The sequence below is a fragment of the Acinonyx jubatus genome, chromosome C2 (assembly GCF_027475565.1).
Source record: "Acinonyx jubatus isolate Ajub_Pintada_27869175 chromosome C2, VMU_Ajub_asm_v1.0, whole genome shotgun sequence".
Taxonomy (NCBI): domain Eukaryota; kingdom Metazoa; phylum Chordata; class Mammalia; order Carnivora; family Felidae; genus Acinonyx; species Acinonyx jubatus.
Window position 1 is genome coordinate 11,788,027 of NC_069384.1, and position 27,113 is coordinate 11,815,139.

Sequence of the window (27,113 nt, forward strand, 5' to 3'; positions counted from 1 at the left end):
CTTTCTACTTGAGAGATAGGGAAACGTTTTCATTCATTCATTCATTCATTCATTCATTTGCTTTCCTCTCAGCTCCTTCTCTGATGGAGCTAGGAAATCTTGAGGATTGGGTTCAGGGCAGCGAGATTCACCGTGAGAAGGGCAGTTTACGTTAAACCAGCGACTGAGAGGAACAATCTCCCCATGTCCTTTCTCTTCCTCAAATTTTTCTAGGCCTGTCAATTTTTGCTTTCTCCCTCATCAATGACAACTTCATCTGCAAAATATCCTCTGCTAGAATGTGAGTCCCAAGTTGGGACCGGCCTCCTAAAGGGTAGGAAACTGGTATATCCTTCACACAAAAAGCATCAAATTCTCTCTTCTTGCCTTTTTCTTCCCTCAGGTGAGGGAAAAGCTATTCCTCTTTTTCTTCCATCCATATAAATAGCCTATGACATATATTCCACATATATTTATGTGGCCTGCAAGACCTAGAATTCTGGGGTCACCTAAACCCAAGGAAAAAAATGCGGTGAGAAAATATTGGATGTTACTGGTATTTGTTAGGTTAACAGGGCAGTTCTTGGGCATCGGAGATGAATTTATTAGTATTTTGAAAAAGTACTGTCCATTTTGAAAAGAAAATTTGAGAAAGCTTATAAAAAACAGATTATTGAAGGGTCCCCGGTCCGAGTATCAGTTGTGTTCAACTTCAGATTAAATGTGTCCAAATGGCAGGAGAGATCAGTTTACGTACAGGATTGGGGAGTGTCGTCAGAAATTTCTGAATTTACTCGGAGAAGAAATATTTGTAAAAGGCAGGCAGTTCAGTTCAGGAAAGAAGCACACGCAACACCATCGCACAGATTTATCCAAGGCTGGGCTCCATCCACGTGTCTGAAGTGGAGGTTGTGAAAAGGAAAAGAACAAGTGAGTGAGCGACTTGTCCAGGGGCTGGGGGACGCAGGATGGCCGCAGTGGCTCCTTCAGGATCCTCGGCACTGGGCCTCAGCACTCTGGGCACAGGCATCGGCCCCCTTTGCTCTGAGCACTGTGTGAAGGCATCAGTTGTGGCATCTTTGGTACATGAGAGTTTATTTATTTTTTAAATGTTTTATTTTTGAGAGAGAGAGAGACAGCGCATGAGTGGGGTCGGGGCAGAGAGAGAGAGAGAGAGACACAGAATCCGAAGCAGGCTCCAGGTTCTGAGTGGTCAGCACAGAGCCCGATGTGGGGCTCGAACCCACAAACCGCAAGATCATGACCTGAGCCGAAGTTGGGCGCCTAAATGAGCCACCCAGGCGCCCTTGTACATGAAAGTTTATTAAGTCTAAACATGACAACAACAAACTTGAAGACTTCTGGCCCCAGTGTTTATTATATAGAATTGTTCGCAGTAACAGGGTTTAAAGACAAAAATATGAATAAAGGATGCAAGTTTACTGAAAAGAAACACTGAAAACATGGCTATGACCTTCCAACAAACTCAACAAACATACAAACATTGTCAGAGACACCCACGTAGTTCAAACTGTAGATTTCACACATTAGATAATTATTTTCTGCTGAGGATACAGCAATGAGTAAGAGAAAGTCTGGTCTCATACAGCTTCTGGTCTCACGGGGGCAGACAGATACCACATGAAAAACAAATATGTAACATGTCAGGGGAGTCACGGGAAGGAGAGGGGAGGGAGGAAAGTTTTTGTACACTCAGAATTCTTAAGAGCAATCCGGGGCTGTTTTAAAGGTCACAGGCTGGGAAAAAGATAACAAACTGCCAATTCTTTTTTTTTTTTTTTTAATTTTTTTTTTTTTTAACGTTTATTTATTTTTGAGACAGAGAAAGACAGAGCATGAACGGGGGAGGGTCAGAGAGAGAGGGAGACACAGAATGTGAAACAGGCTCCAGGCTCTGAGCAGTCAGCACAGAGCCCGATGCGGGGCTCGAACTCACAGACTGCGAGATCGTGACCGGAGCGGAAGTCGGACGCTCAACCGACTGAGCCACCCAGGCGCCCCCAAACTGCAAATTCTATTTAAAAAAATAACTTTACCGGTTGTAAATTTCTGGTCAGATTCTAAAATGCTCTAAGATGCATAGTTCTGAGCAGCATTGCTAATTTTCGAATTAGAATCTACACTAGTAAGTGGTTTAGGGCTGTCCTAACAATGGAATATGGCCCACGTCATATGTGAGGGCAAGGGTAAATATAAACATGAAGGTATGTGTTTACGGACCCATGGCACTACTTACAATGGATATTAATCTATGATAAAGATTTCTGGCTGCGATGATACAAATCTTTTACACAAACTCTTAGGTTACATTCAGCCTCTCCGAGAACAATCCATATTGTGATCATGAGGCATTTTCTCGGCACCCCCGAGGACACGATACTTCCAAGCAAACTATTCTTCGGGAAAAATACTCCTCACTTTGCAAGGAAGCACCTCCTGGCTGTGTTACAAGCAGACCATAATGCAGAATGGAAAGGAACTGTATTTTCAGGTCTAGACAACGAGGGCAAAACCGAGCAGCTTTGTGTTTGCTGCTGCTGCTGAGACGTGTGCTCACCCAACACCATAGAGGTGAAGACGCACGCTGCCACATCGTGGGGCCCAGCTTTGTTGCCGGGGTCAACCTAGGGCCTGGGTGCTGGCCGGGACCGTCACCATCAGCTTGGCATGAAAGCCACAGGGTGGGGGACAGGGTGTCCGAACAGGTTCCTATCACCTCTACAAACAAAGGGCCAACCCAGAAGGTCTGCCTGCAAGGAAATGTCTCCGGTCAGAAAGATCAAAAGGCGAATGTGTGCGGGTCACCTCAGGGATCCCCCCAGCGCAGGCCTGTGTCTCAGAGGGGCTCCGGGGCCTTCCTGACCCCCGCGGCACTCTGCCCGCAGCCTGGACGGCAGGTCCCAGAGAGCGCAGGAAGCCCGGAGAGCGCATGACGTGCAGGTGTACGGCCTTCCCACGGCAGCCGCCTTCAACCTTTTCTTCCCCACGGAGGAACCTGTCACCTCCGTGGGGACCACCGCGTACACAATACTGGCCTTAGGTTACGGATGTCCCAGCGCACCATGTCACTCCCATCTCTTCTCCCTTCAGAGGCCACCAAAATTCCCAGACTTCCTTCCTAAGGGAAGGATCTCCGTGAATAGTTTAAATATAAACTCTAGGTGGCCTTTGGAAAACACGTAATTCTTAAAATTAGGTTTTCCTTCCAGTTACATTTTCTTCCTCACCTCGGCAATACATTTTCCTTTTCTTGAGCACACGTAAACGAAACAGAAGGGATGCCTGAACACAGCTACACACACAGAGAAGCTGGCCGGGTTTGAAACAGGACACAGGTAAGTTACAGGTCAATTACATCTCGATACAACTGAGAAAGGAAAAAAAAATGGCACATGAGCCTAGCAACAAGCGACCACACGGCACGTTAATAATTAAAAGTTGATTACACACATTACTCTTGTTTTTCATTAAAGTCACCTGCTTTCCTCCTACTGCATTATCTTCTACTTCTTACTCTATCGGTAGCAAATTCTGGTCTCAAGCCTTCCTGCATACACCTGGCTCACCTCTACATACTTCCTTCTGCTAAAAAAAATCCTAACTTCTCTAATTAGACAGTTTGCCCTTTCTCTGTAACTTCGGTGGCTGCGAATTCAGAAGCTACTGCTCTACTAAGTTGTGAATTAAGTTCTGAATCGGGAAGTGTTAATGTCTAGCAAAAGATTACCTGTTTTGAAGCCTCAACCACAGAAGGGAGAGGTAACTGTGATGTAGAGCCAGTGTTTCGGGGATACCCGGAGAGAAGTCCCCTGAAAATGTTACGGATCCCATTCCTGGCATCTGCAGATGTTTTCTGGACTAAGCTGTTTTCCAGAAAACCAGTGGTAACGGAACCCGGCTTTTCTAAGGAAATTTCCCAAGGGCCTACAAGAGTGTCTAATTGCTCCCCGAAAAATCCTGAACTATCACACTGGGAATGGAGGATGGCGAACGAATGGGTGACGTGCGGCCACAGGCAGCACGGTGACCGTCTTACCCGACAGGAACACAATTAACCACCCTCGGTCACGGCTCTACACGTGGGAAAGAATACAGAGAACGTGTGTCCCGATCTGTGCTCTTCCGTTTGCAAACACCACCCAGTCACGTGCTTGCCTGTATTTTAGGACCTACGACCCGGCGATGTTTTCCTTCCCCAGCAAGCCGGGGCGGAGGGACAGAGCGGCGCAGCTCGCACTTCCGGCGTGCCTCCCACGCAACTTCCGGAGGGTGTAGGGCTCGCTTTCGGTCACTCGGCTTCCTGCTGCGGGAAGTCTTCGCCGCTTTTGCTGTCGTCTTCGTTCGAGTAATTTCCCGAATCTTGACTGGTTTGGGAATTGTATTTTTTGTGATCTTCACTGATTTGCTCAGTTTCTTCTACTGCAGTGATAATGTTTGTATTTTCGATTATAAAACACCTTTCAGTTTGCTCTTCAGAAGTGAAAAGGAGGAGGTTCCGGAGTGGCGGCTCAGAGAAATACTGATTTAAAGAAGGGGAGGAATGGAAACAGGTTGTTTAAAAGAGTTAACAGTTTCCTACTAATAACCTAGCTTCCGTCTCCTACATCCAGTACCGAGAAAAGCTGTCTTTTGGCGTGCATATGAAAAAAAAGTCAGCTAAGAGCCTGTCGACCCCAGTCTAAGGTTTAGAACACGGCCACTTGTGAGGTCACGTACAACTGAGCACTGTTAGGGTCAGGGGCCCGGTGAGCGCGGGAGAGGACGGAACGGGGGCGGGGGGGGGGGGGGGGTCGTGCTCTGGGATTGTGGCGAGGGTGTCTGGAAATTTTACCCCGTAAGGGTGCTCGCCCAGGTTCTCTTCAGTGATCGGCTGGAGCTCACAGAGTGAACATGTGCAGACGGATTGTGGCTGATCAACAATTCGCCTCCACGTCTCTGGAGCTGCAAAGCCGGGGCCCCGAACGACACTCTCGAGGCAGGCAGCCTGAAGCCCACCTAGGTGAACCCACCATCCCCAGGCCAGGTCCTTGCGCTTGGACCTTGATCATGCTTTCATTAATTAAATCGGCTCCCCTCACAGGTGTGCCAAACAGGAACCTGCGAGGTATCGCCAGAGGAGGCTCATTCTCCTTATTTCCCTGTCTGTGATGTCATCTACAGAATACGCTTTGTGCAACTCACGACAATGTGGTAGGCTTTTGGTGACTACCAAGCCTTTCTTTCTTTTTTTTTTTTTAATATGAAATTTATTGTCAAATTGGTTTCCATACAATACCCGGTGCTCCTCCCAACAGGTGCCCTCCTCAATACCCATCACCCACCCTCCCCTCCCTCCCACCCCCCATCAACCCTCAGTTCGTTCTCAGTTTTTAAGAGTCTCTTATGTTTTGCCAAGCCTTTCAATGGTAAAACAAATGCCACAGGGGCCAAACTGCCAGAATCATAGGAGATGACGGACACATGTTACCAGTCCATGTTATGTGATGTTAAATGGCTGTTTCTAAAGCCAATTTACTGAAAGCTGAAGAAAACAGCCCAGTCTGTATTAGTTTCTGCGCAACAAGAAAAAAGTATGGATTCTGTTGAAACAAAATGTACTTCCCGTTCATTTTAAGAAAAATCCACCTGGCGACACAGAAGAGTAACATACCTCATCTATCGTGGAAGGAGGTTTACTTGATGGGAAGAACACATAACGGACACATCGCAGGAATAGTTTCAGAACGTAAGTGACGACCGGGATGGACAATAAGGCAGCACAAATCCCAGCTATGAGCCACGTTTTGGAAGTACTTCCTAAAACAGAAATAAGTGATGTTTAGCTTCAACGTAAGTTTTGACACGCAAACACGTTAATAGTGCTGACACTGTGTGCGCATAACACGTAGCCACGTGAAAGGAAACATAAAATGTAGGCAACCATACGCCCTTAGAAATATTTCTGGTAACACTGAGCATACAGCAGCTGTGGGCAACCCACTTCCGTTTAAAGATGGTGGCCTGGCCAGTGAAGTAAGAGAGGCTTAGTGAAGGAGGCCACCGTTGACATGTGGCTCCCAACGTGCGAAGTATTCTCTAGCATTTCTGCAACACACAGCTGGCCTAATTAAAACCATTCTGTGACGAGTAAGTACCTACAGGTCAACACTAGGAACTGGAAAATACAACATGGGACTTCACCATTCCCTCATAACAAAATTCACAATTGAGCTACTTAAGCGATTTCCGCGTGATAATCGTATTAAGAATGATGTAAAAAAAAAAAGTCAAAAATAGTTTTATTAAATGCTAAAGAGTAAGTGGTAAGAGCAATTAATTATGTGGGTACTGGAAGAAATTTAACACATTCAAAAACACTGAATTGTGCATTAAAAATATTTTCTAGGGGTGGCTGGGTGGCTCAGTCAATTGAGTGTCCGGCTTCTGCTCAGGTCGTGACCTCGTGGTTTGTGGGTTCAAGCCCTGCGTCGGGCTCTGTGCTGTCAGCTCACAGCCTGGAGCCTGCTTTGGTTTCTGTGTCTCCCTGTCTCTCTGCCCCTCCCTGCTTGTGCTCTGTCTCTCTCGCAAAAATAAAACATTAAAAAGAAAAGAAAAGCAAAATATTTTCTAAAACCGAAAGACTTAACTTCAAGGTCTACTTTTGATTCATGTAGTTCATGAAGAAAATATTCTCTTTATACTTTTAAAGTAGTCAAAAAGGAAATATTTTACAATCTCAGTGAACTGAATTATTTTTAAAGTTTATTTATTTATTTTGAGAGACAGCGAGCGAGCTGGGGAGAGGCAGAGAAACAGCAAGAGAGAGAGAATGCCAAGCAGGCTCTACACTGTCAGCACAGAGCCCGATGTGGGGCTTGGATTCATGAACTGTGAGATCATGACCTGAGGCAAAATCAAGAGATGTTCAACTGATTGAACCACCTAGGCTCCCCAGTCTAGTTACATTAACAAAAAAAAAAAAAAAAGAAAAAAAGTTTATTTATTTTGAAGAAAGAGAGAGAGCAAGCAGGGGAGGTACAGGGAAAGGGAGAGAGAGAAAATCCCAAGCAGGCTCCATGCCATCAGCACAGAGCCTGATGCAGGGCTCAAACTCCCAAACCGTGAGATCATTGACCTGAGCTGAAATCAAGAGTTGGATGCTTAACTGACTGAGCCACCCAGGCGCCCCAAGTCTAGTTACATTTTTAAAAAAGATACAATGAGGGCACCTGGGTGGCTCAGTTGGTTAAGTGTCCGACTTCGGCTCAGGTCATGATCTCACAGTTCATGGGTTCGAGCCCCGCGTCGGCCTCTGTGCTGACAGCTCACAGCCTGGAGTCTAAGATTCTGAGTCTGCCCTGCTCTCTGCCCCTCCCCCCACTCACACTCGGTCTTCCTCTCTCTCTCTCTCTTTCTCAAAAATAAATAAACATTAAAACAATTTTTTTTTAAGACATAATGAAAGATTCTGACCTGGTTTTGTTTTCTCGCACACAGGATCACTAAAAACGCTGCTCTTATTCCACCTTTCATTCTCAGTGAGTGCTCTGGCTTTGACACAGTATACAGTCAGTGGTTTCAAGTTAGGAAAAGTAAAGTCAGTTCTTTTCTCTAGAGTTTTTCTCTATAAAAAATATAAGGAGATCATTGATAAAACTTAGTTACCTTAGGAAATCAGATAGGGAATGTCACTTTCCTGAATTCTCTAAATATCCAGTCTAGGACTGGCCCCTCCTAACCACTTAGTTGGAGTGCATTTAAGAAATATAAATTTGTTTTGGATGACACATCAGAACCAAATCAAAGTTAAAAATGCTGCTTCCAAAAAAAAAGAGTAAGATAGAGTCCTAAGACAACTCTAATTTATAAGTACCCGTGGATTTGGATTAATTGCCATTGTACTTCCTCTGCTCAGGAGTGGGGGGTTCTGGCCTTAAACTGCCTGTATTAAGGTATCACGTATAGCTATGTGGCCTTTGGCGAAGTTATTTCATTTCTCCCTGCCCTATTTCCGGATCTGTAAAACGAAGACAATTATTGTACCTCCCTGTAGTAGTCGGGTATGGCCACCATAATATTGTGTAACAACATCACGAAACAAGGACAACGAAGTAACGTGCAATGTTACATAATAACACTAAAGGTCCTGTGGCTGAAAACACATTTATTCTCCCCCCTGCCCCGCCCTCCCCAACATGTTCTGACTGGCTGGGGAGCCCTCATGGAGGCGGTGGGTCAGGTTTAGGTCTCCTCCAGGAGTCCCTCATCCTCCTTGGACCAGAAACCAGGTGGAGCATTGTTCCCTCCTGGCAAACGAGAGAAGTCTGAGTGCCAAGGCAAACTATGCTCACATCACACCCAGCCACGTTCCACTGTCGAAAGCTCCGCATCAATCAGGGAAGGAATAAGGGACGGACACTCCACCGCAAGTGTCTGCTGAATGATTTCATCAATCAGATCGCCTGGCAGGGTTGTTCTGTGGAAGAATGACTGAGACAGTTGATGTAAATTACTTACCACAGTACCTGCTGCTTAATAAGCTTTCAATAAATAGGAGTTGCTATCATGAGTGTAATAACTGCCGTACTGGCCAGACAGGACAAGATGGCCAGTGAAATTATTTAATCTCTACTATCTGTCAAGTCATGTGCTAGGTATTTTCATATGTTGCCTCGTTTTAAAAGATTTTTAGGGGCGCCCAGGTGGCTCAGTCGGTTAAGCGTCCGGCTTCAGCTCAGGTCATGATCTTACAGTCTGTGGGTTCGAGTCCCGTGTCAGGCTCTGTGCTGACAGCTGAGTCTGGAGACTGCTTCCAATTCTGTGTCTCCCTCTCTCTCTGCCCCTCCCCCAGTCGTGCTCTGTCTCTCTCTGTCTCAAAAATAAATAAGAACATTAAAAACAATTTTTAAAAAAGATTAAAAAATTTTTTAAATAAGGGGTGCCTGGGTGGCTCAGTAGGTTGGGCGTCTGACTTCGGCTCACGTCATGATCTCAACAGTTCGTGGGTTTGAGCCCCACATCAGGCTCTGTGCTGACAGCTCAGAGCCTGGAGCCTGCTTCGGATTCTGTCTCCCTGTCTCTCTCTCTGCCCCTCCTCCACTCATGCTCTGTCTCTCTGTCTCTCAAGAATGAATAAACGTTAAAAAAAAAATTAAAAAAAAATTTTTTTTAAGTAATCTCTATACCCAACATGGGGCTCAAACCACAATCCAAGATCAAAAGTCACAAGTTCCACCGCCTGAGCTGGCCAGGTACCCCTCAGATGTTGCCTCATTTTAAACCTTATAAACATAAACATCCTTTCAAAAAAAATGTCGTTACTATGACTACCACCACTTTACAAAAGAGGAAACAAAATCTCAGAGAGGTAAAGCACCTTGAGTAAGGTTACACAATTTGGTGGCTTGAGACACATATTTAGGTTTTCCTGATGTAGGGATAACTGAGAACTGACTAATTCTCAGTGTACTAAATTATGCTTTGGTTACAGTGTGTTCAGATAGTTAAAAGGAAAGCAGCCAAGTCACTGGAATCTTCTTAGATTTCCAACTGAAAATGAAGTCAAGTTACAGGATTCACCCCACTCGACTGCCTAAGATTTTTAAAGGTTGAGTCCTTGATTGTAATTCCACAGGGAAAAGAGATCTAGAAATAATGTGGATTATCTGATGTTGTATATTATCTTTGCCCATGGTTTTTGAATTTTAGTATTTGAACCCATGTTTCTTAACCTTTTTTTTCAGGAGTCCCCCAGCTCAAGAGCCTTTTTAGACGACTGTTCTCTAATCTTTCCCTTGCCACGAAATTGATTTTGTTGAGTGAAATTGAACTCTGGAGGCATGGTTTCCTCCTGGAGGGCCACAAACCGTTGTACCATCTAAGATTCTTCACCTCCTCGGAGGTACCCTGCCTCCGAGGGATATCTGGCAACATCTAAAGGTTTTTTTGGTTGTCCTGACTGGGAGGGATGATCCTGGCATCCATAATGCGTAAGACAACTCTGACCACAAAGAATGATCCAATCCAAAGGTCAACAGCATTGAGCAACCCTGGTTTAGATAAATACCCAGGAATCGTTTTAAAAACACAAATTCCTGAGTTCTACCTCTGGAGATTCTGATTTGAGTAGTAAAAGGGCTCAGGGATCTGAGTGTTAAAAACAAACGGGCCCAGACGCAGATGATCCATAACTAGCACGCAAAACATGGAAAGATGCTAACATTATTAGAGTTTACAAATTTTGCCAAAATTTTAACTTCAAACTTTGTTTACCCAAATCACATTTACAGCCCTACATTACAAACTTGCAGCACATAGTTTGTTGTTGTTGGTGTTGTGTGTGTGTGTGTGTGTGTGTGTGTGTGTGTTTTACCTCAGCATTTGAAGTATTTTCCCAAAATACGACTTCATAAATTAGTGAGTAATGCTGGTTCACAGACTTGTTTTCAGGCTCTTCTGGAGCGCCAATAAAGACCCGCAAGGAAACATCATTCGTGGGTTTCACGTTAATGGTTGGAGGAACGAGGACACCTAGGGAAAAAATGTACAGACACGAAGCTCAACTTGGGACTTAGGAAAACAGCGTTAAGAATTTGCATCAAATCAGAGAAACACATTCCGGAGGAAAAGCTACTGGCTTACTTTGTAACTGAGCATCAAATCTTTTTTCTTTAGACCAAACAGATGTGGTATTTCCATCAGATGCTTGAACACGGATAAGGTAAATTCCTTTCTGGAAAGTATTTTGAGGAATGGCACACTGGGTAGTTTTGACATTTTCACAGCCTGGCATTTGTTTCCATTTACCTGAGTTGTTCCCAGGAATCTTTTTAAAATAGGCACTTTTAAGACAAAAAAAAAAAAATTTTTTTTATTACAAACATAATCATTCAATAAGTATTTATGAAACACCTATAATATGCTAGACACTCTGTTAGGGACTAAGGTTACAGAGGCAAACAGTCCCCACCCTCAGTGTCTCGCAATACGGTGTCAGAGACGTCCATACGACGCAGAGAACCGAAGACCTTGTTCCAGAATGTGATAAAGCACGGGTGTGCCGGGGCTGACCAGTGCCAGCACACAAAAACAGCTGCTGAATAGTCAGCAATGCTGCGAACCCATTATTAAAAGCCATTATTAAAAATCAAATTGCAGGGCCCCTGGGTGGCTCAGTGGGTTGAGCGTCCGACTTCAGCTCAGGTCATGATCTCCCGGTTTGAGAGTTCGAGCCCCAAATCGGGCTCATTGCTGTCACCCTGTCAGTGCAGAGCCTGCTTCGGGTCTTCTGTCCCCCTCTCTCTACTCCTCCCCCACTTGCACTTTCCCAAAACGTAAATAAGATATTAAAAAAAAATCATCAAATTGTATAAGCCTACAAAGAGTTTGTATTAAAAATAAAAATACTCAAAACTCTTCTCTTCTTTTTTCATTTTCTGTCTTTTTTTTTTAATTTGTAGCTGGTGGGTCAGAAGCACAGGTGACAACCTGGCTCGAAAGTCCTCTGTCCTAATTATTTGACTATATTTTGTTATCTGTGCTCAAAGCTATTCACGCCTATTGTATCTATGTGGTGGACATACTGTGTAACGGAGTTTTGCTGTGCGTTTCTTCCCAAAGCCATGTTCGGTGACATCATGTTGGAAGCTTGAAAGTGAACACAGTAAAAAGAAAAAAAAAAGTGACCACAGTGGGAGCATTTACATCATGAAAACTGGCAAACATTAAAAATAAGGCTTTTTCTTCTTCTGGAAAACCAGCTGTGAAACATCCACCCACACGCCAATGGCTGCCTGTTATAATGGGAGATGTACACCACAGGGTGATAAGAGCAAGTCTAAACAGAACGTGGGCACCTAACTGAGCCTGGGGAGGTCAAGTAAATTGCTCAGAAACCAACGGCTCGAAGCATCCCAGTTCAAGCTTGGAACTACAATAGCCTCCTAACTGGTTCTCCTGTCTTTGGGGTTTCAGTGGTTCACTGCATCACATACAATGCAGCAACCTTCACCCTCCTTGAATATGGACCTCATGTTACCTATCCCTCAATGTAAAATTCTGAACGGCACCCAAATGCCTAGAGGGCAGTCTGAGGCTAAGCTTATCTTACTCCATCCTACCTATTCAACTTTCTCTCCCACTTCTCTCCCATGACCAAAGGTTCAACTGTTCTCAACGCGGGTCTTCTCCCACATGGTAGGCAAAATTCCAAGATGGCCCCCAAGATTCTCACCCTTGGTGCACATGTCCTATATATTCCCTCCCCTTGAGTGTGGGCAGAATCCATGAACTCTTGAGTAGGTTACATTGTATGGCAAAGATACAGGGATTTGCAAATGAAATTAAGGTCCCAAATCAGCAGACTCTTTGTTAACTGAATGACACTAAGCTTGAGGGACCTGCCTCATCAAACAGGCCCCCGAAAAGAGGTCTAGAGATCTGAGATTCTCTCTCCTGATGGCCTCCAAGGAGTAGGTCACCACAAGTCCTATAGCTTTGAGAAATGAATTCTGTCAACAACCACATGAGTGTAGGAGAGGACGCCAAGGTCCTCTATGAGGGCTGTATGAAACCACAGCCCCAGATGACACCTTGACTGCTGCCTTGGGACACCTTGAGCAGAGGGACCATGTAAGCCAGGCCTGGTCCCCTGACCCGAAGTCAGTGGGAGGTAACAGCCCTCTTTACACTGCTAAATTTGTGGTAATTTGTTACAGAGCAATAGAAAACTGTACCTCCCCCTTACCTTGACCTAATTTTATCTATCTATCTATCTATCTATCTATCTATCATTTTTAAAGTTTACTTATTTAGAGAGGAGGGAGGGGCAGAGAGAGAGGGGGAGAGAGAATCCCAAGCAGGCTGTGCACTGTCAGCGCAGAGCCCAATGCGGGGCTCGAACTCACAAACTGTGAGGCCATGACCTGAGCCAAAATCAAGAGTCGGATGCTTAACCGACTGAGCCACCCAGGCGTGCTGACCTAGTTCTAAATCTCTTCGCAGCCCGAGTTTCCCGTGTGGTGTAGCTCTGCCTAATGTGCCCCGTCTCGTCCAGTTTAAAACACGTGATTCACCAATCCAGGCCTTGTTCACATCTCCTCCCCCTCCACGCGGCTCCTTTGGCCTCTCCAGCCCCACTCCCACCTTCGCATTTTCGATTTCTGTCACCTTTTAATTTGTACACCACTCCTCAGCCCCAAATCACACCTTGCTATGCAACCTCAGCTACCCGCTTTGGATTTCAGGAACCACGGGCCGTATTCGGCTGCCCCTTTACAGTCCCTTCCGGGCTCTGTACAGTGGGCCAAGTACCCAAAAGACACTTCGAGACGGGCCACCGGAAACCTCCATCCCTCTCTCGTCTGCGGCCCTATCATTCAGCATCCTGCTGGGAGGGAAGTGAACACAAAAGACTACTGCACGGTTTCCTGGTCCGTCTGAGGGTTCATGGGCATGCATGGAGGCACAGGGGCACATTTCTATTCCACGACCAACACTGAAGGACAGAGAAAGTCCAGCAGAGTCAGTATCCACTTCCCTTCGCCCTGTTTGCTTCTCGCTTCTCTCCTGGCTCTTTCTTTCCTTGTGTCTGGTCCCTCCATCCCTCTGCTCTAAACGGAGCTTTCTTTCCCATCCCTTTCCTCCCCTGCGGCCCCCTTCTCCTTCCACCTGATTTGCCTCTTTATCCCCTACAACCTCCCGGTCAATGAGAACCGCGTGCAGCTCTCAACCCACTTCTGCGGCGCCTAGACGTCATCCAGTGTCGGCGAGAGCACAGTTTTCCCGGCTCTCTCCGTTTCCCACTGAAGTCATCGCTAAAAACCCCCGTCAAAACTAATGAAGTCGTCAAGAAAATGGGAAGGCTGACTCGAGCAAGGCAGAGTGGCTGGACTGAGATCATTTCAAGGACTCCCGGAAAAAGCGAGTTCTGAAGAACAGGTCAGGGTCACGTGTCAAGTCCTGCAGAATGGGGAAATGACACACACAACGAGACACATACTTAGGAGAAAGAAAAAGAGCCAGTGGGCACTCGAGATATTACGAGAGTGTGCCCATCTTACAACAAACGAGGAAAGTGAGGCCAAAAGAGTAAGGGGTTAGCTCAGTGTCATCCAGTCAGTTCCCGGCAGAGCAGGAACCGGTATTAAACATCCCGTTCCCAATATAGGGTAACGCGTCTCCATCAGTCAGCATGTGTGCCTGGAACAGTGGGGGGCTGAAGTGGAACGAAAGGAACCGTAACGACCTGTGCAAAATAAACTGTGCAAAAGGAAACTAATGGACTAGGACTTACTGGAGCCACTGAGCTTGAAAAGTCGTGTTTTCAGATGTGTAATCCCACTTAAGAACATAGATGTCATTTACAGCATCAATTCGAACGTTTTCTGGTGGAGGCAGCTTATTTTCAACTAGAAGACAAAGATGACACAGAAGAGCATGCATTTTTACTTTAGGGAGATAACGTATGGTAAGAATTCTTAGCGGCACGGCAAAGAAAATAAAAGGCTTACATTTTATCACGAGGTAACGGCTAAGTGAGTTCTGGTATATGTTCACACAATGCAGTATGGTGCGGCCACTTAAAAGAATGTGATAGATCTGTATGTGCTCACGCACAAAGAGATCCTCAGTGCATTAGGTTAAACGAGGAAGTGGAAAGACAGATCTAGCAGGATCCAATTTTTTTATTTTGAAAGCCAAAACCAAGAAACTGTAGGTCCGTGCGTATGCTTACACGAGCCCTGACCGAGGCAGGAGAGAATATGTACAAAATGAGAGCAGTGCTCGTCACTTATAAACGGAACCAGGGGTAAGGAGGCAGGAGAGGAAAACTTTAAACCCTTCTGTGTTGTTTGATTTTGAAAACAAAGCATATAAAACTTTGATCAAAATAACAAACAAATCTAAGCTCCTAACCCCGGACCTTCATTACTGGCAAGATGTCATTGACGAAACATGTCAGGATGCTTTCACATTTGAACATTTCACTTACAAAGGTATACTTTTTGGAAAACTAACTGCTCCTCTGGCAGCTACTTTGTGGATTCTGAGCGAATAAAAATCAGTTTTTGTCATTAGAAATTATTTAGACTTTTAGGCAGAATTTTCATTCCTCTGGACTTGAGACAAAAAAAAAAAAATCCCAAACACTGTGACATTTTTCCCCCTTATGTAACGGCGGTGATAATGTTTTTGTTTTAACATCTATTAAACATCATATAACCTCCAGCAACCCAAGGGGGAAAAAATGCCACAATTAATAGATTGCCCATCCGGACATACAGTTACTGAATCTAAAGCATAACTTCCTCCTTACCTGTGGTCCTTATACAATACACTGGACTATAGGCACCAATTTTTCTCGGCAAAAGTCTTGCTTTAACTTTTAAACAGTAAGTCGTCTCTGGTGAGAGTTTATAAATTTTGTCTCTGGGATAAACAGTTTTAGTCTTTATCTATAATAAAACAAATAGAATTCTGCTGTTAAAAAGTACACAGTCAAAATCTGGACCAGATCCATGTCCTTTTGCCCTTCTGCTGAACAAAGGTAAAAGTCATGCTCACTTCGGCACTTGAAGAGTTTTTCCAGATCTCTAAGCTGTATGTAAAACTCGAACTATCCAGAGCCCACATGACACCACCTTTTGCTCCAGGTGGGGAGATGTTTATTTTTATTGCCTTATCTTCGGCTTCTAAATGTACTTTTGGAGGACCAATTTGAGCTGTAAAAAGACCAACGTATTTATTATAACAATTTCATTAACACAAGGTCAAAACATTCAGTTGGCAAATAATTCTAAGTGCTTCATATGTGCCTGGCATAGTCAAACAGAGAAAGTCCCTCGCAGAGCCTACATTTCAGTGGGGCATATGGCAAAAAACAAAACCAACCAACAAACAAAAAAGACAATCGAAAAAACCAAAAAAACGTCCAAACACCCAAATAAACGAATACATACAATGTGGTGTGCTATACGGAAAAATGAAGTGACATAAAGGGATAGAGGACGGTGGCAAGGGCTGTTTTAGGTAAATTAGTCCGGAAAAGCCTCTCTGAGACAGGTGCTCAGAGGCATAAGTCACTTAAGGGCGGCAGCCATGCACATTACGTAGGGAAAAGGTATTCCTGCCCGAGGGTGCTCCAAGTGCAAAGCCTCCGAGGTGGGAATGTGCTCCCCCTTTGCAAGAGATGACGAAGAGGCTTGAATGGCTGAATGGTTGAAAAGGAGATCAGAGGAGTAGCTGGGAGCCAGATGACAAAGGAAGAACTCCGTAGTAGTTCCTAGTTCATGTAGTTAAATCAGTGACATGTAGTTAATCAGTGTCGGGGTGAGATCGGAGGAGAGCCATGCCACCGTGATTTACATTGTGGAAAGATCATCCTAGTTAACGTCCGAGGAAGCAGGGAGGCCGGGAAGAAGCTACTGCAGAAGTTCAAGTGGCAAGTGGGAGTGGCTTAGTGAAGGCTGGCCCAGGTGGGGGAGGGGGGTGGGGTGCAGTGACAAAGGATCCTATTCGGGACACGCTCTGAAGGTTGATCTTTCAGAATTCCTTGGCAGGCTGGAGGCAGGATGCCAAGGAGGACTCCAAGACTCTTGGCCTGAGCGAGCGAATAAATAGGTGCTGTCCTTAGAAGGGATGGAAAAAACTGCTAGAAGAGCAGGTTTTGAGGGGAGGAAATCAAGAGCTTTGGCCAGATGACCCCTAGGCATCTACGCAGGGATGCTGAATTCGAGAAGGGATGATACCAGTCTAAAGGCAAGGGGAAAAGAGTGGGGCTGGAGGTGTAAGCGTGGGCCTTTTTCAAGAGCGTACAGATGGGCTCAAAAGCCAGATTAGCCGCGGATGAGCGTAGAAAGAGAAGAGGCGAGGACCGAGCCCCGTGAGCAGTGGGGCACTGAAAGGTCAGGGGGGCCGGAACAAAGTGGCAAAGGAGGGATCCGATGCGCAGGAGTGCTGGGAGGGAGCAGGGCCCTGGAGATCTAGAAGAGGGCTGGGGACTCACTCGGCGTTGACGTCACCAGGGTACTGGACGAGAGTGGTTTTGTGTAGTGATGAGGGACAGAATTGATGTAGAAGGCTGCAGGCTGAGCGGCAGGCAGAGACGTGTAGAGAGGGATACAGACCATTCTCGGGAGTGTCTTTTGTTTTCATATTTATCTGGTTTTGAGAGAGAGAGAGAGAGAGAGAGAGAGAGAGAGAGAGAGGGAGAGAGAGAGAATGTGAGCAAGCAGGGGAAGGGCAGAAAGAGAGGGAGGCACAGAGTCCGAAGCAGGCTCCAGGCTCCGAGCTGTCAGCACAGAGCCCGACACGGGGCACGAACCCACGAACCGCGAGATCACGACCTGAGCCGAAGTCGGACGCTTAACCGATGAGTCACCTAGGTGGCCCGCTTTTTTTTTTTAATGGGAGACTTCACATCGTGCAAATGAACAGGCTTACGAAGTGAGCTGTTGCAGTGAGATTTGATGAAGAATATACTGTAATTCGGCTGGCAACTTCTTACCTTTTTCAAATGGGGCGAATGCGTCAACGTTATGCCATGGAGAAGTCTCGTTTCCTTTCTCTGCTCTTACACGCAATTTGACTTCTTCGTAAACATTTAGCTTGAGTGAAGAAAAGTTGCATTTGGTACTGGTAACAGATTGACACCCAGGCAATTTTAGCCAAGTATCATTTCTGGGTCTTTAAAATAAAAAGGCAAATAAATGCATAAGAAAATATATAAATACAAGTGTTAAACACAGTCTCTGTTTACTGACATTATAAAGCTGGTCTAAGTAGTTATTTTTTTCTATTTGAGGTCCTGTTAACGTTTTCCTCTGCAACTCTGCACTTTTTCAATACATATATACCAAGTTATTATTTATAAAATGGAATAATTCTGACAGTTAATGTTTTTGAGAGAGAGAAAGAGAGAAAAAGAGAGAGAGAAAGAGAGAGAGAGAAAGAGAGACAGTGTGCGTGCACAAGTGCAAGAGAGAATCCTAAGCAGGCTCCATTGCCAGCACGGAGCCCAGTGTGGGGCTCAATCCCATGACTGTGGGGTGAAGACCCGACCCAAAATCAAGAGCTGGATACCTAACTGACTGAGCCACTCAGGAACCCCGTGACAGTTAATTTTTTACTACAGTTCTATAATTTTGTGACAGTTTGTATTAGGAAGGATTTCAAAAAAGCAGAGAAAGAAATAACATGTAAGGTAACAGCGAACTTTGTTAAGAATAGTTGTGTGACTTCTGGCCAGCTGTCTTGTGTTTCTGGATCTTTTCCTTATCGAAAATTTGGTAACTGGATTTGATGATGCCCTTCTTTTTAAAAAAAATTAAAAAAAAATGTTTATTTTTATTTTTGAGAGACAGACTGCAAAGAGGGGAGGAGAAGAGAGAGAGGGAGACACAGAATCCAAAGCAGGCTCCAAGCTCCAAGCTGTCAGCACGGAGCCCGATGTGGGGCTTGAACCCACGAACCGTGAGATCATGACCTGAGCCGAAGTCGGACGCTCAACCGACTGAGCCACCCAGGCGCCCCGATGACGCCCTTCTAAACTTGTCCTACGAATAGATTTACCAGACCAAAGAAAGACCTCAGAATCAGCATGGTTTGGTAACTTCCCCTGCCCTCATCAAGACCAAACTGTCCCTTTGGCTCGCTGATTGCAGTAATTCTGCTACATCACTAGAGACAAAGAACTTAAAATGTTAACATAAATTAACAAATTCTTTGAAGTGGATTTAGTCCATTCAAAAGTAGAACTGATCAATATTAGATTCTTCAAAAAACAGGAAAAAATCAAATTGGCAAGGAGGGCCTAAAAGGGAAAGGGTCATGTTGCCACATGTCACTTTGCCTGACCTACCGGGGAGGCTAACGGGAAGGTGAGAGGAAACTTGCCAGGTTTCGAAATTTTTTGCCTATGTGAAGCCCTGTCTACCTTCAACCAGGCAGAGGAACTATCTGGTGAGAAGGCATTTTTGTCAAGATGAATTCATGGCTCCAGCCTAAGCTGCTCCTCGGAGGGGAGGGGGACGAGGAGGGAAGGAGAATATTGTAGATTTCATTTTAAAAATGCTTTAAGGGGGCGCCTGGGTGGCTCAGTAGGTTAAGCATCCGACTTCGGCTCAGGTCATGATCTCGTGGTCCGTGAGTTCGAGCCCCGCATCAGGCTCTGTGCTAACAGCTCAGCACAGAGCCTGGAGCCTGTTTCAGATTCTGTGTCTCCCTCTCTCTCTGACCCTCCCCCGTTCATGCTGTCTCTCCCTGTCTCAAAAATAAATAAACGTTAAAAAACAAAAAAATTTAAAAAATGCTTTAAGGGGCACCTGGGTGGCTCAGGTGGTTGAGCAATTAACTCTTGATTTCAGCTCAGATCACAATCCCAGGGTTGTGGGATTGAGCCCTGCGTCAAGCTCCACGCTCAGCCTACTTGGGTGCGCGCTCTCTCTTTCTTTTTTTTTTTTTTTTAATTTTTTTTTCAACGTTTTTTATTTATTTTGGGACAGAGAGAGACAGAGCATGAACAGGGGAGGGGCAGAGAGAGAGGGAGACACAGAATCGGAAACAGGCTCCAGGCTCCGAGCCATCAGCCCAGAGCCTGACACGGGGCTCGAACTCACGGACCGCGAGATTGTGACCTGGCTGAAGTCGGACGCTTAACCGACTGAGCCACCCAGGCGCCCCTCTCTCTCTTTCAAATAAATAAATAAATAAATAAATAAATAAATAAATAAAGGAAATACATGGAAATAAAAATGCTTTAAGACAACAGACTCCAGGGGTGATCTATCCACATAAGTTCTTTGAGGACCCCAATACAAGTCTATCTCATTTTTCAAAAAAGAAACCTTTGAAAAATCTGCCAAAAACATACACTAGCATGTGGAAAGCTTCATTCCTGGCCGGTTTCCCTTTTTTATTTTACTCATCTGAGCTGTGAGGGTAGAGCTGGCATTTAATGATACCATTCCTGAGACACTTCTCCACACCAGAATCTATTTTTTATTTTGAGAGAGAAAGAGTGGGGGTGGGGCAGAGAGAGAGAGAGAGAGACAGAGACAGAGACAGAGAACCCTAAGCAGGCTCCCCACTCAGAATGGAGCCCGACGCAGGGCTAGATCCCACAACCCTGGGATCATGATCTGAGCTGAAATCAAGTTGGATGCTCAACTGACTGATCCAGCCGGGCATCCCCAGAATCTATTTTTAAAAATCCAGAAACTCTTAATATAAACAGAAAACCTTATAAAAATTTTGTGGGTTTTTTTGTTTTGTTTTGTTTTAACATTTGAGAGAGAGAGAGAGAGAGAGAGAGAGAGAGCATGAGCAGGGGAGGAACAAAGAGAGAGGGAGACACAGAACCCAGAGCAGGTGCCAGGCTCTGAGCTGTCAGCACAGAGCCCCATGGGGGCTTGAACTTAACGAGCAGTGTGATCATGACCTGAGCCAAAGTCGGACGCTTAACCAACTGAGCCACCCAGGGGCCCCGACCTTATAAAACTTCTAAAACCAAGTCTTGACATGGTTCTAACCCACTCTCACTCTTTACCTCTTTCCTGTTTCAGGAGATGCACTTACATCCTTGATTCCGATGCTTCTGTAGACGAGGGAGCTAATGCAGCAGTAGCTGCTTTTATGTTACTTAAAGAAAAAACAAACCCTGAACTCAACTTTATCATAAAAGTATTTAGATCGGAACAAAATAGAATTTGAAACTGATTATGTAACCAACACAAAACTCATTTCATAAAACCAGTGTCATAACATAATCACCTGCCACCTTTGTCTTTCCTATTCACGGATATATTCTAAGCGCCCACAGGAGGATTCGGCACAGGAGGCACTCGGTGTTTATTGAATGAAAGAATCAATACTAAACACTACATACATCATAATTAACTGTAGATATAGGTCACAAACACTGATGTCTTAGCATGTGTTCTACAGAGGCCGGAATCCTAACAGCTTTTTTATGCGGCATTTATCACCAGTGCCTATGTCCTATGTTCTGAGAAACACTACGTTAAAAAATATTTGTTTGCTGCTGCGATTAACTACACTTCCACTGATCATTTACTCCATATCAGTGCTCTGGGCACCTTCCATACAACTGTTCTATATACTTCTAACAGCCTTCAGAGTTAGACACCTTATTTCAGGGGTGCCCCATCTCAGCGTGCCTGGGGTGGTGCTGGTTGTAGTTTGTTGTTCTCGCTTATCTAAAATGAACTGCCCCTTCTAACTCCGAAAAGTGTCTTGGTTTGGATGATAAACATATATGGTCATATTAGTTTTTATTATCACAACGTAACAGGCAAGAAAACTGGGACAGAATAGGTAGCATGGGACGGCTCTAAACCCAAGCAGCCTGGCCCAAGTCCGCACGACACTACACCATCGCCACACTGTCTCCTTAAACTGGTGGTCTGGCATATTTTTACAAGGCGATTATTTATAAAGCTAGTAGAACAGGGTAGAATAAGAACACCGTGAAATAATGCATTCGATGCTAAAGTCAGAAAGGGTAAAAGGCTATTATGGGCCGGAGAATTCAGGATAAGCAACAGGATGCGGAGGAATGACAGTACAAGAGCGCTGTCTATGACTATTCTTTATTAAAAGGGTAACTTTAATTAAGAGCATCTAGGGGCGCCTGGGTGGCTCAGTCGGTTGAGCGTCCGACTTCGGCTCAGGTCACGATCTCGCGGCTCGTGAGTTCGAGCCCCGCATCGGGCTCTGGGCTGATGGCTCGGAGCCTGGAGCCTGCTTTGGATTCTGTGTCTCCTTCTCTCTCCGCCCCTTCCCTGCTCATGCTCTGTCTCTGTCTCTCAAAAATGAATAAACATTAAAAAAAATAAAAAAAAAAAGGAGTATCCGAAATGACCTTTGTTATACTGAAAGCAGTTGTTTCATGAGAAAGTTCTCAACGAGAGCAAAGAACAAAAGTGACAAAACTCCAAGTTCAACTTAAAGAGCTTCTAGAGCTAAATTCTTAAATAATTAATTCCGAGAAAAACCACGTATGTACGTATACAAGTTCGTGTGTGTACACGCACACACACATATATCTATGTACACATGCACAAGTACACACATGCTAATTACTAAAGTTGTGGGATTAATCTCACAGTTCTATTAACAACCACTGGAGGGGGTGCCCGGGTGGCTCAGTCGGTTAAGCGTCCAACTTCAGCTCAGGTCATGATCTCACGGTTCGTGAGTTCGAGCCCTGTGTCAGGCTGTCTACTGTCAGCACAGAAGCCCCCTTCGGATCCTCTGCCCCCTCTCTCTGCCCCTCCCCTGCTCATTCTCTCTCTCTCAAAATAAATAAATAAACCTAAAAAAACAAACAAAACTCCAAAGAACAATCAATGGGAGAAGGAGGGTGCCGGGGCTGTGGCTGAAGTGGGAGCGTCCTGGTTCTGGAGGTCCTGCACCCCGTTTCTTCACCGCCCAATTACTGGCCGCTCTTTCTTAGACACAGATCACCCCGGACAGGGATCACTTAACACCCAGGACACCCAAAGCAAAGTACTGTGCTTCCTGAGCTGTGTTCCTTCTGTAATCCTTTCTTCTGCAACTCCCCACCTGCCCAATTATCTTGCCAGCTATTACGTAGGAAATTAGCACCAGGGAGGAGACAGAAACTCCAGAAACAGGGTCTGTGGAAATGCGAGGTCCTGTATCTAAAATGAAAACATTGTGCCTAATGGAGATAGTAAAGCCTGACCGGCAGGGTGCGGGTGGCCTATTCCAAGACCATGGATAGACCTTTTGGGGCCCTCTCCCATGTCCTCAAGACACGTTCAAGTTCCGACCCTAATTTATACTCAAAGAAGGCGGGGCGTCTAGAAGAGAAAAGCGTGGTCTACAGAAGCTGTCTGCCGTCCTTATGCCCCAAACCTCTTTTGCTGAAACACCCAAAGATGAATTTGTAGAAACGAAGGCATAAATATCACACAGACATAAAATTCCTCTAGAAGATGGAAAAGCCAATGGTTTCCCAACCCTGAGAAGTAAATGACAGGGTTACATTGGTTTGAAATTATTCAGGTGGTTCTTGCAAACCAATCAGTAGAGTCACATACACTTGATAATCTGCTGAGAAAGTCACGTTCCCGCCAGCTGGATCGCTCCCATTCCACCTCAGGGTGAAGGTATCATCAATGATGTGGACCTCTACATTTTCAGGAGATTTTAGATTTGTTCCCCCTATAAATGAAGGCAATAAAAAAGAACACAGTTACATATACACCGTGCATATTCTTTAAAACGTGAGTCTTCCTTTCACATCACTGATCAAAGGGTGAATGCATTCAAATATAATAAAGCATATACAAAAATCTAAAACAAAAACCCAATGAGTGCTCGTGGCCCAGGGAGGCTGCTAATTATATCTCTGCATTTGAGAAAGCTGGAGAAAGGCTGAGATTTTTTTAATCTGCAAAAAGTTAGCCTTATATGGCAAATGCATCTCAGTAAAGCTGGAGAAAAGAAACAAAGGGAAATTGTCTTTTATTTGAAAAAATGTCTCTTTGCCCAAAAAATGTGAAAATGTAATTCAAAAGGATACATGCACCCCTATGTTTACTGCAGCTCTATCTACAATAGCCAAGTTATGGGAGCAGCCCAAGTGTCTGTCAGTAGCTGAACAGAAAAAGAAGATGTGGTGTGTAGGTATAATGGAATATTATTCAGCTGTAAAACAGAATGAAATCTTACCATTTGCAACAACATGGAGAGAGCCAGAGAATATAATGCTAAGCGAAGTAAGTCAGGCAGAGAAATACAAACACCGTATGATCTCATTAATATGTGCAAGTTTAAAAATTCTTTTAAATGTTTTTATTTATTTTTGAGACAGAGAGAGACAGAGCATCAGCAGGGGAGGGGCAGAGAGAGAGGGAGACACAGAATCGCAAGCAGGCTTCCAGGCTCTGAGCTGTGAGCACAGAGCCCGACGTGGGGTTCGAAATCACAGACTGTGAGATCATGACCTGAGCTGAAGTCGGACGCTTAACCGACTGAGCCACCCAGGCGCCCCTTCTTTTAATATGTGCAATTTAAGAAACAAAATGAGCAAAGGAAAAAAGAGACAAACCACGAAACAGATTAACTGTAGAGAACAAACTAATGGTTAACAGAGGGAGGGTAGGTGGGGGATGGGTGAACTAGGAGATGGGGATTAATGCCCTCATCATGATGACAAAAATAAATAAATAAATAAATACAAACTAATTAATTAAAAAAAAAAAAAGACCTTGGGGCACCTGGGTGGCTCAGTCAGTTGAGCGTCTGACTTCAGCTCAGATCACGGTCTCGTGGTTTGTGAGTTCAAGTCCCTTCCCTCTGTCCCTCTCTCTCTGTCCCTCCCCTACTTGTGCTCTTTCGAAAAGAAATTAAACATTAAAAAAAAAAAAAAAAAAAAAGACTTACCAGCAAAAAGATTACAACTTGCTGAAATCTCAGATTACAGTTGGCATTTTTTAGCACTAAAAGTATTCTTTAGTTAAGGTTTAAAAAAAAAGAAAAAATAGTCTGTATAAACATTTTCTTTGATCTTAGAAGCAATGAGAGCATACAGGGTTATACAGGGTTCCACTGTGTAACAGCCTCAGTTTGGTTTCACATTCTATGTTCACGCTTCATATTTTCTGATAGAGAATGAGACAGGTGTGATTCAAAGTGAACAGCTACTGACAGAAACCAAATATTTACATGACAAAATCGAGAGATGGAGGTATGAATGTTGATCATGTCAGCCGAGCCCTACAGGAACTTGCAAAGGTGTTCATTAACAAGCCTGAACCCTTCTGTTTTTGTTTTTGTTTTTAAGAATGTTTTTTTAATGTTTTATTTATTATTGAGAGAGTATGCGCTGGGGAAGGGCAGAGAGAGAGGGAGACACAGAATCCGAAGCAGGCGCCAGGCTCCGAGCTGTCAGCACAGCCCAATGTAGGGCTCGAACTCGTGAACTGCGAGATCATGACCTAAGCCGAAGTCGGATGTTTACCTGACTGAGCCACCCAGGCGCCCCTCTTCTGTTTATTTTTAAGGACTTCTATCTAGAGATCTGCTTTATTTCTTATGCTTTGAGTACAAATCTTCCCCCAGTTGGATTTCCTGTCTTCTTATTTTTCCCTTTTGGCCCCTCCAACCTGAATTTTTCTTCCTCTCACACTCCAGACCCAGCTCACGGAAGCTCAAACACTGAAGCTCAAATACTGCGGCCCATACTAACTTTGCTCTTTATATGTTGTAGCAGGAATCCATTTGCTTAATTTCACACTAAAGTAGATACTCAATACAGTACCTGACATCTAGCAGGACCTCAAAACTCATTGAAAGAAGATGTTACAAACAAACAAACTAAAAAACAAAACTCAATTGCTTCTTTGTGTCACGCACATATCTGCCATCAGATTACAAATTCCTTAAGGGCAGGGTCTATATAGCTTCATACTTAACCTGCATTTCTCAGTAGCGTAATGCTGAGTTCACAGGAATTTCTTCAACATCACAAAGGACTGATCTTTCGTTATGACAAACTACAGTTTTTTAAAGACTGGCTTTAAAATGTATTCCTACCGTATTTCTAGCCTTTACTTCTGCCTCAAGGCAAGCAATTATCTCCTTGCAGACTTTCGACCATAGGAGTCCACATGTAGAACTTTCTTTAGTGGGACTGCTTCCTCTATTTTCCAGCTGGAGATATTATGGTATGCAGTCAAAAGGGGAGGCATCTTAGAAAACATCTGAAAATGTTTTTTTTTTTTACTTTGGGGAGCTCCTTATTGAGTCTCCCCTCCCTCAATTTTCTTTTTTACATTCATTTTCTCTGTGACTTCATCACTGAGACTACTTTTCCTTATTGCACTCCTCTAAACTTTATTCCCATCCCGTTTGTTGTAATTTTCTGGATTCTATGCAGCCAAAGGGCAGTGATTGGGTTTATGGGAATCAATAAAAGATCCGAAAGCATTTATAGTCTCCAGTTTAGACCAGTCTAATGACAGCAATTCTGAGCCTTGAGACAAGAAGAGGACATTGATGGGGTAGAACCAGGGATTTCCTCTGGGATGCAGTCCTTCTACTGCTGAAGGAGAGAGACCCTGAAGTTAGGGGCATCTTGGCATTTGGGAGACCACCAAATAATTGACTGAAAAATGCAAAAGGACTTGGAAATAGTCATTAAGTAGCATCTTCGATTTCAGATTTTGTCCTATTACTGTCAGCAATCTCCTTTTGACAACAAGTCTATTTCACCTTTGTACCGTGTACAATTTACACAATTGGTTGCTTCCAGCTTTTCACATGCCTACTGATGGTCAGAAATGATTTACTATCTTCTTAAATCTGACATAAATCCAAACACATACATCCTCCCATATTAAATTTCCTCCCACATGTTGGATAATTTTCTGAAGCTAGGGTCCAGAATTGCATTTACTAGGTTTAAAAAGTATGAATATTTTTATGACTTTGAAAGAGAGCAACATTAGGATCTCAATAACTGTTTACTGAATTGAGACACGGTTTCAGGAGCAGCAGCATAGCTCGCGGCTAAAGCCCGGGTTATTTTTTAAGGCTCTAGTCAAGCTGCCGGATTTTTCAAAGAGACACGAAGGCGACAGGAAGGCTCTGAACACCCAGCACCGCGGGGGTGGGAACCCGGGGAGGGATGGCGGGGAGGGCGTCCCCTGCCGGGGGACGGGGGCGCTGGCTCCCAAGCAAGCGGCGTGGAAGGATCCTCGAACACTATTTCCTCTTGATTTTCGATTTGAGCGCTGTGACCACGGACGAGCAGAGGTCTCCCAGACATCAGCCCCTTCCACCGGCCTCCAAGGGCGGAGGCTTCCAACGCCCCTACCGCCCAGCCTGATGCCCACCCCCCACCCCGGACCCCTCGTCTCTCACCTGCGGCTGCGGGCAAAGTCCACGGCGCTCCAGCAACCAGCATCAGGGTCGTCGCGCCCAGGAGGGAGAACATCCTCCGCTGGCCGCCGCCGGCCGGGCCAGTCACATCCTCGGTCACCTCGAGCAGAACCCCACAACGCAAGGCAACCCTCGGCGCAAAAGCGGCTTCTCGCTCCGCCCCTCGCCCCGCCCACTGCACAGTCACCTCCTGTCCGCGGCCG

The 27,113-nt window shown here is 44.9% G+C and overlaps 1 protein-coding gene and 1 long non-coding RNA gene across 3 annotated transcripts; one reads left to right on the forward strand and one right to left on the reverse strand.

Moving 5' to 3' along the window:
- Positions 1-1,330: 1,330 nt before the first annotated feature.
- IFNAR1 (interferon alpha and beta receptor subunit 1) lies at positions 1,331-27,113 on the reverse strand. Of its 2 annotated transcripts, XM_027041689.2 has the most exons (11): positions 26,893-27,082; positions 23,064-23,187; positions 17,486-17,664; positions 15,544-15,701; positions 15,296-15,434; positions 14,273-14,387; positions 10,621-10,820; positions 10,352-10,509; positions 7,453-7,603; positions 5,651-5,796; positions 1,331-4,519 (listed from the first exon to the last, which is right to left on the reverse strand). In XM_027041689.2, the coding sequence occupies exons 1-11, from the start codon at positions 26,963-26,965 to the stop codon at positions 4,289-4,291; spliced, it is 1,674 nt and encodes a 557-aa protein (XP_026897490.1). In that variant the 5' UTR covers positions 26,966-27,082; the 3' UTR covers positions 1,331-4,288. The 2 variants fall into 2 exon arrangements, with proteins under 2 accessions (XP_026897490.1, XP_053076581.1); XM_053220606.1 differs by lacking the exons at positions 15,296-15,434; positions 15,544-15,701 and having other exon boundaries at positions 26,893-27,113.
- LOC113594384 (uncharacterized) lies at positions 4,789-6,594 on the forward strand. The gene is made up of 2 exons (XR_003414769.2): positions 4,789-5,190; positions 5,616-6,594. It is a non-coding gene; the product is annotated as an uncharacterized LOC113594384 (long non-coding RNA).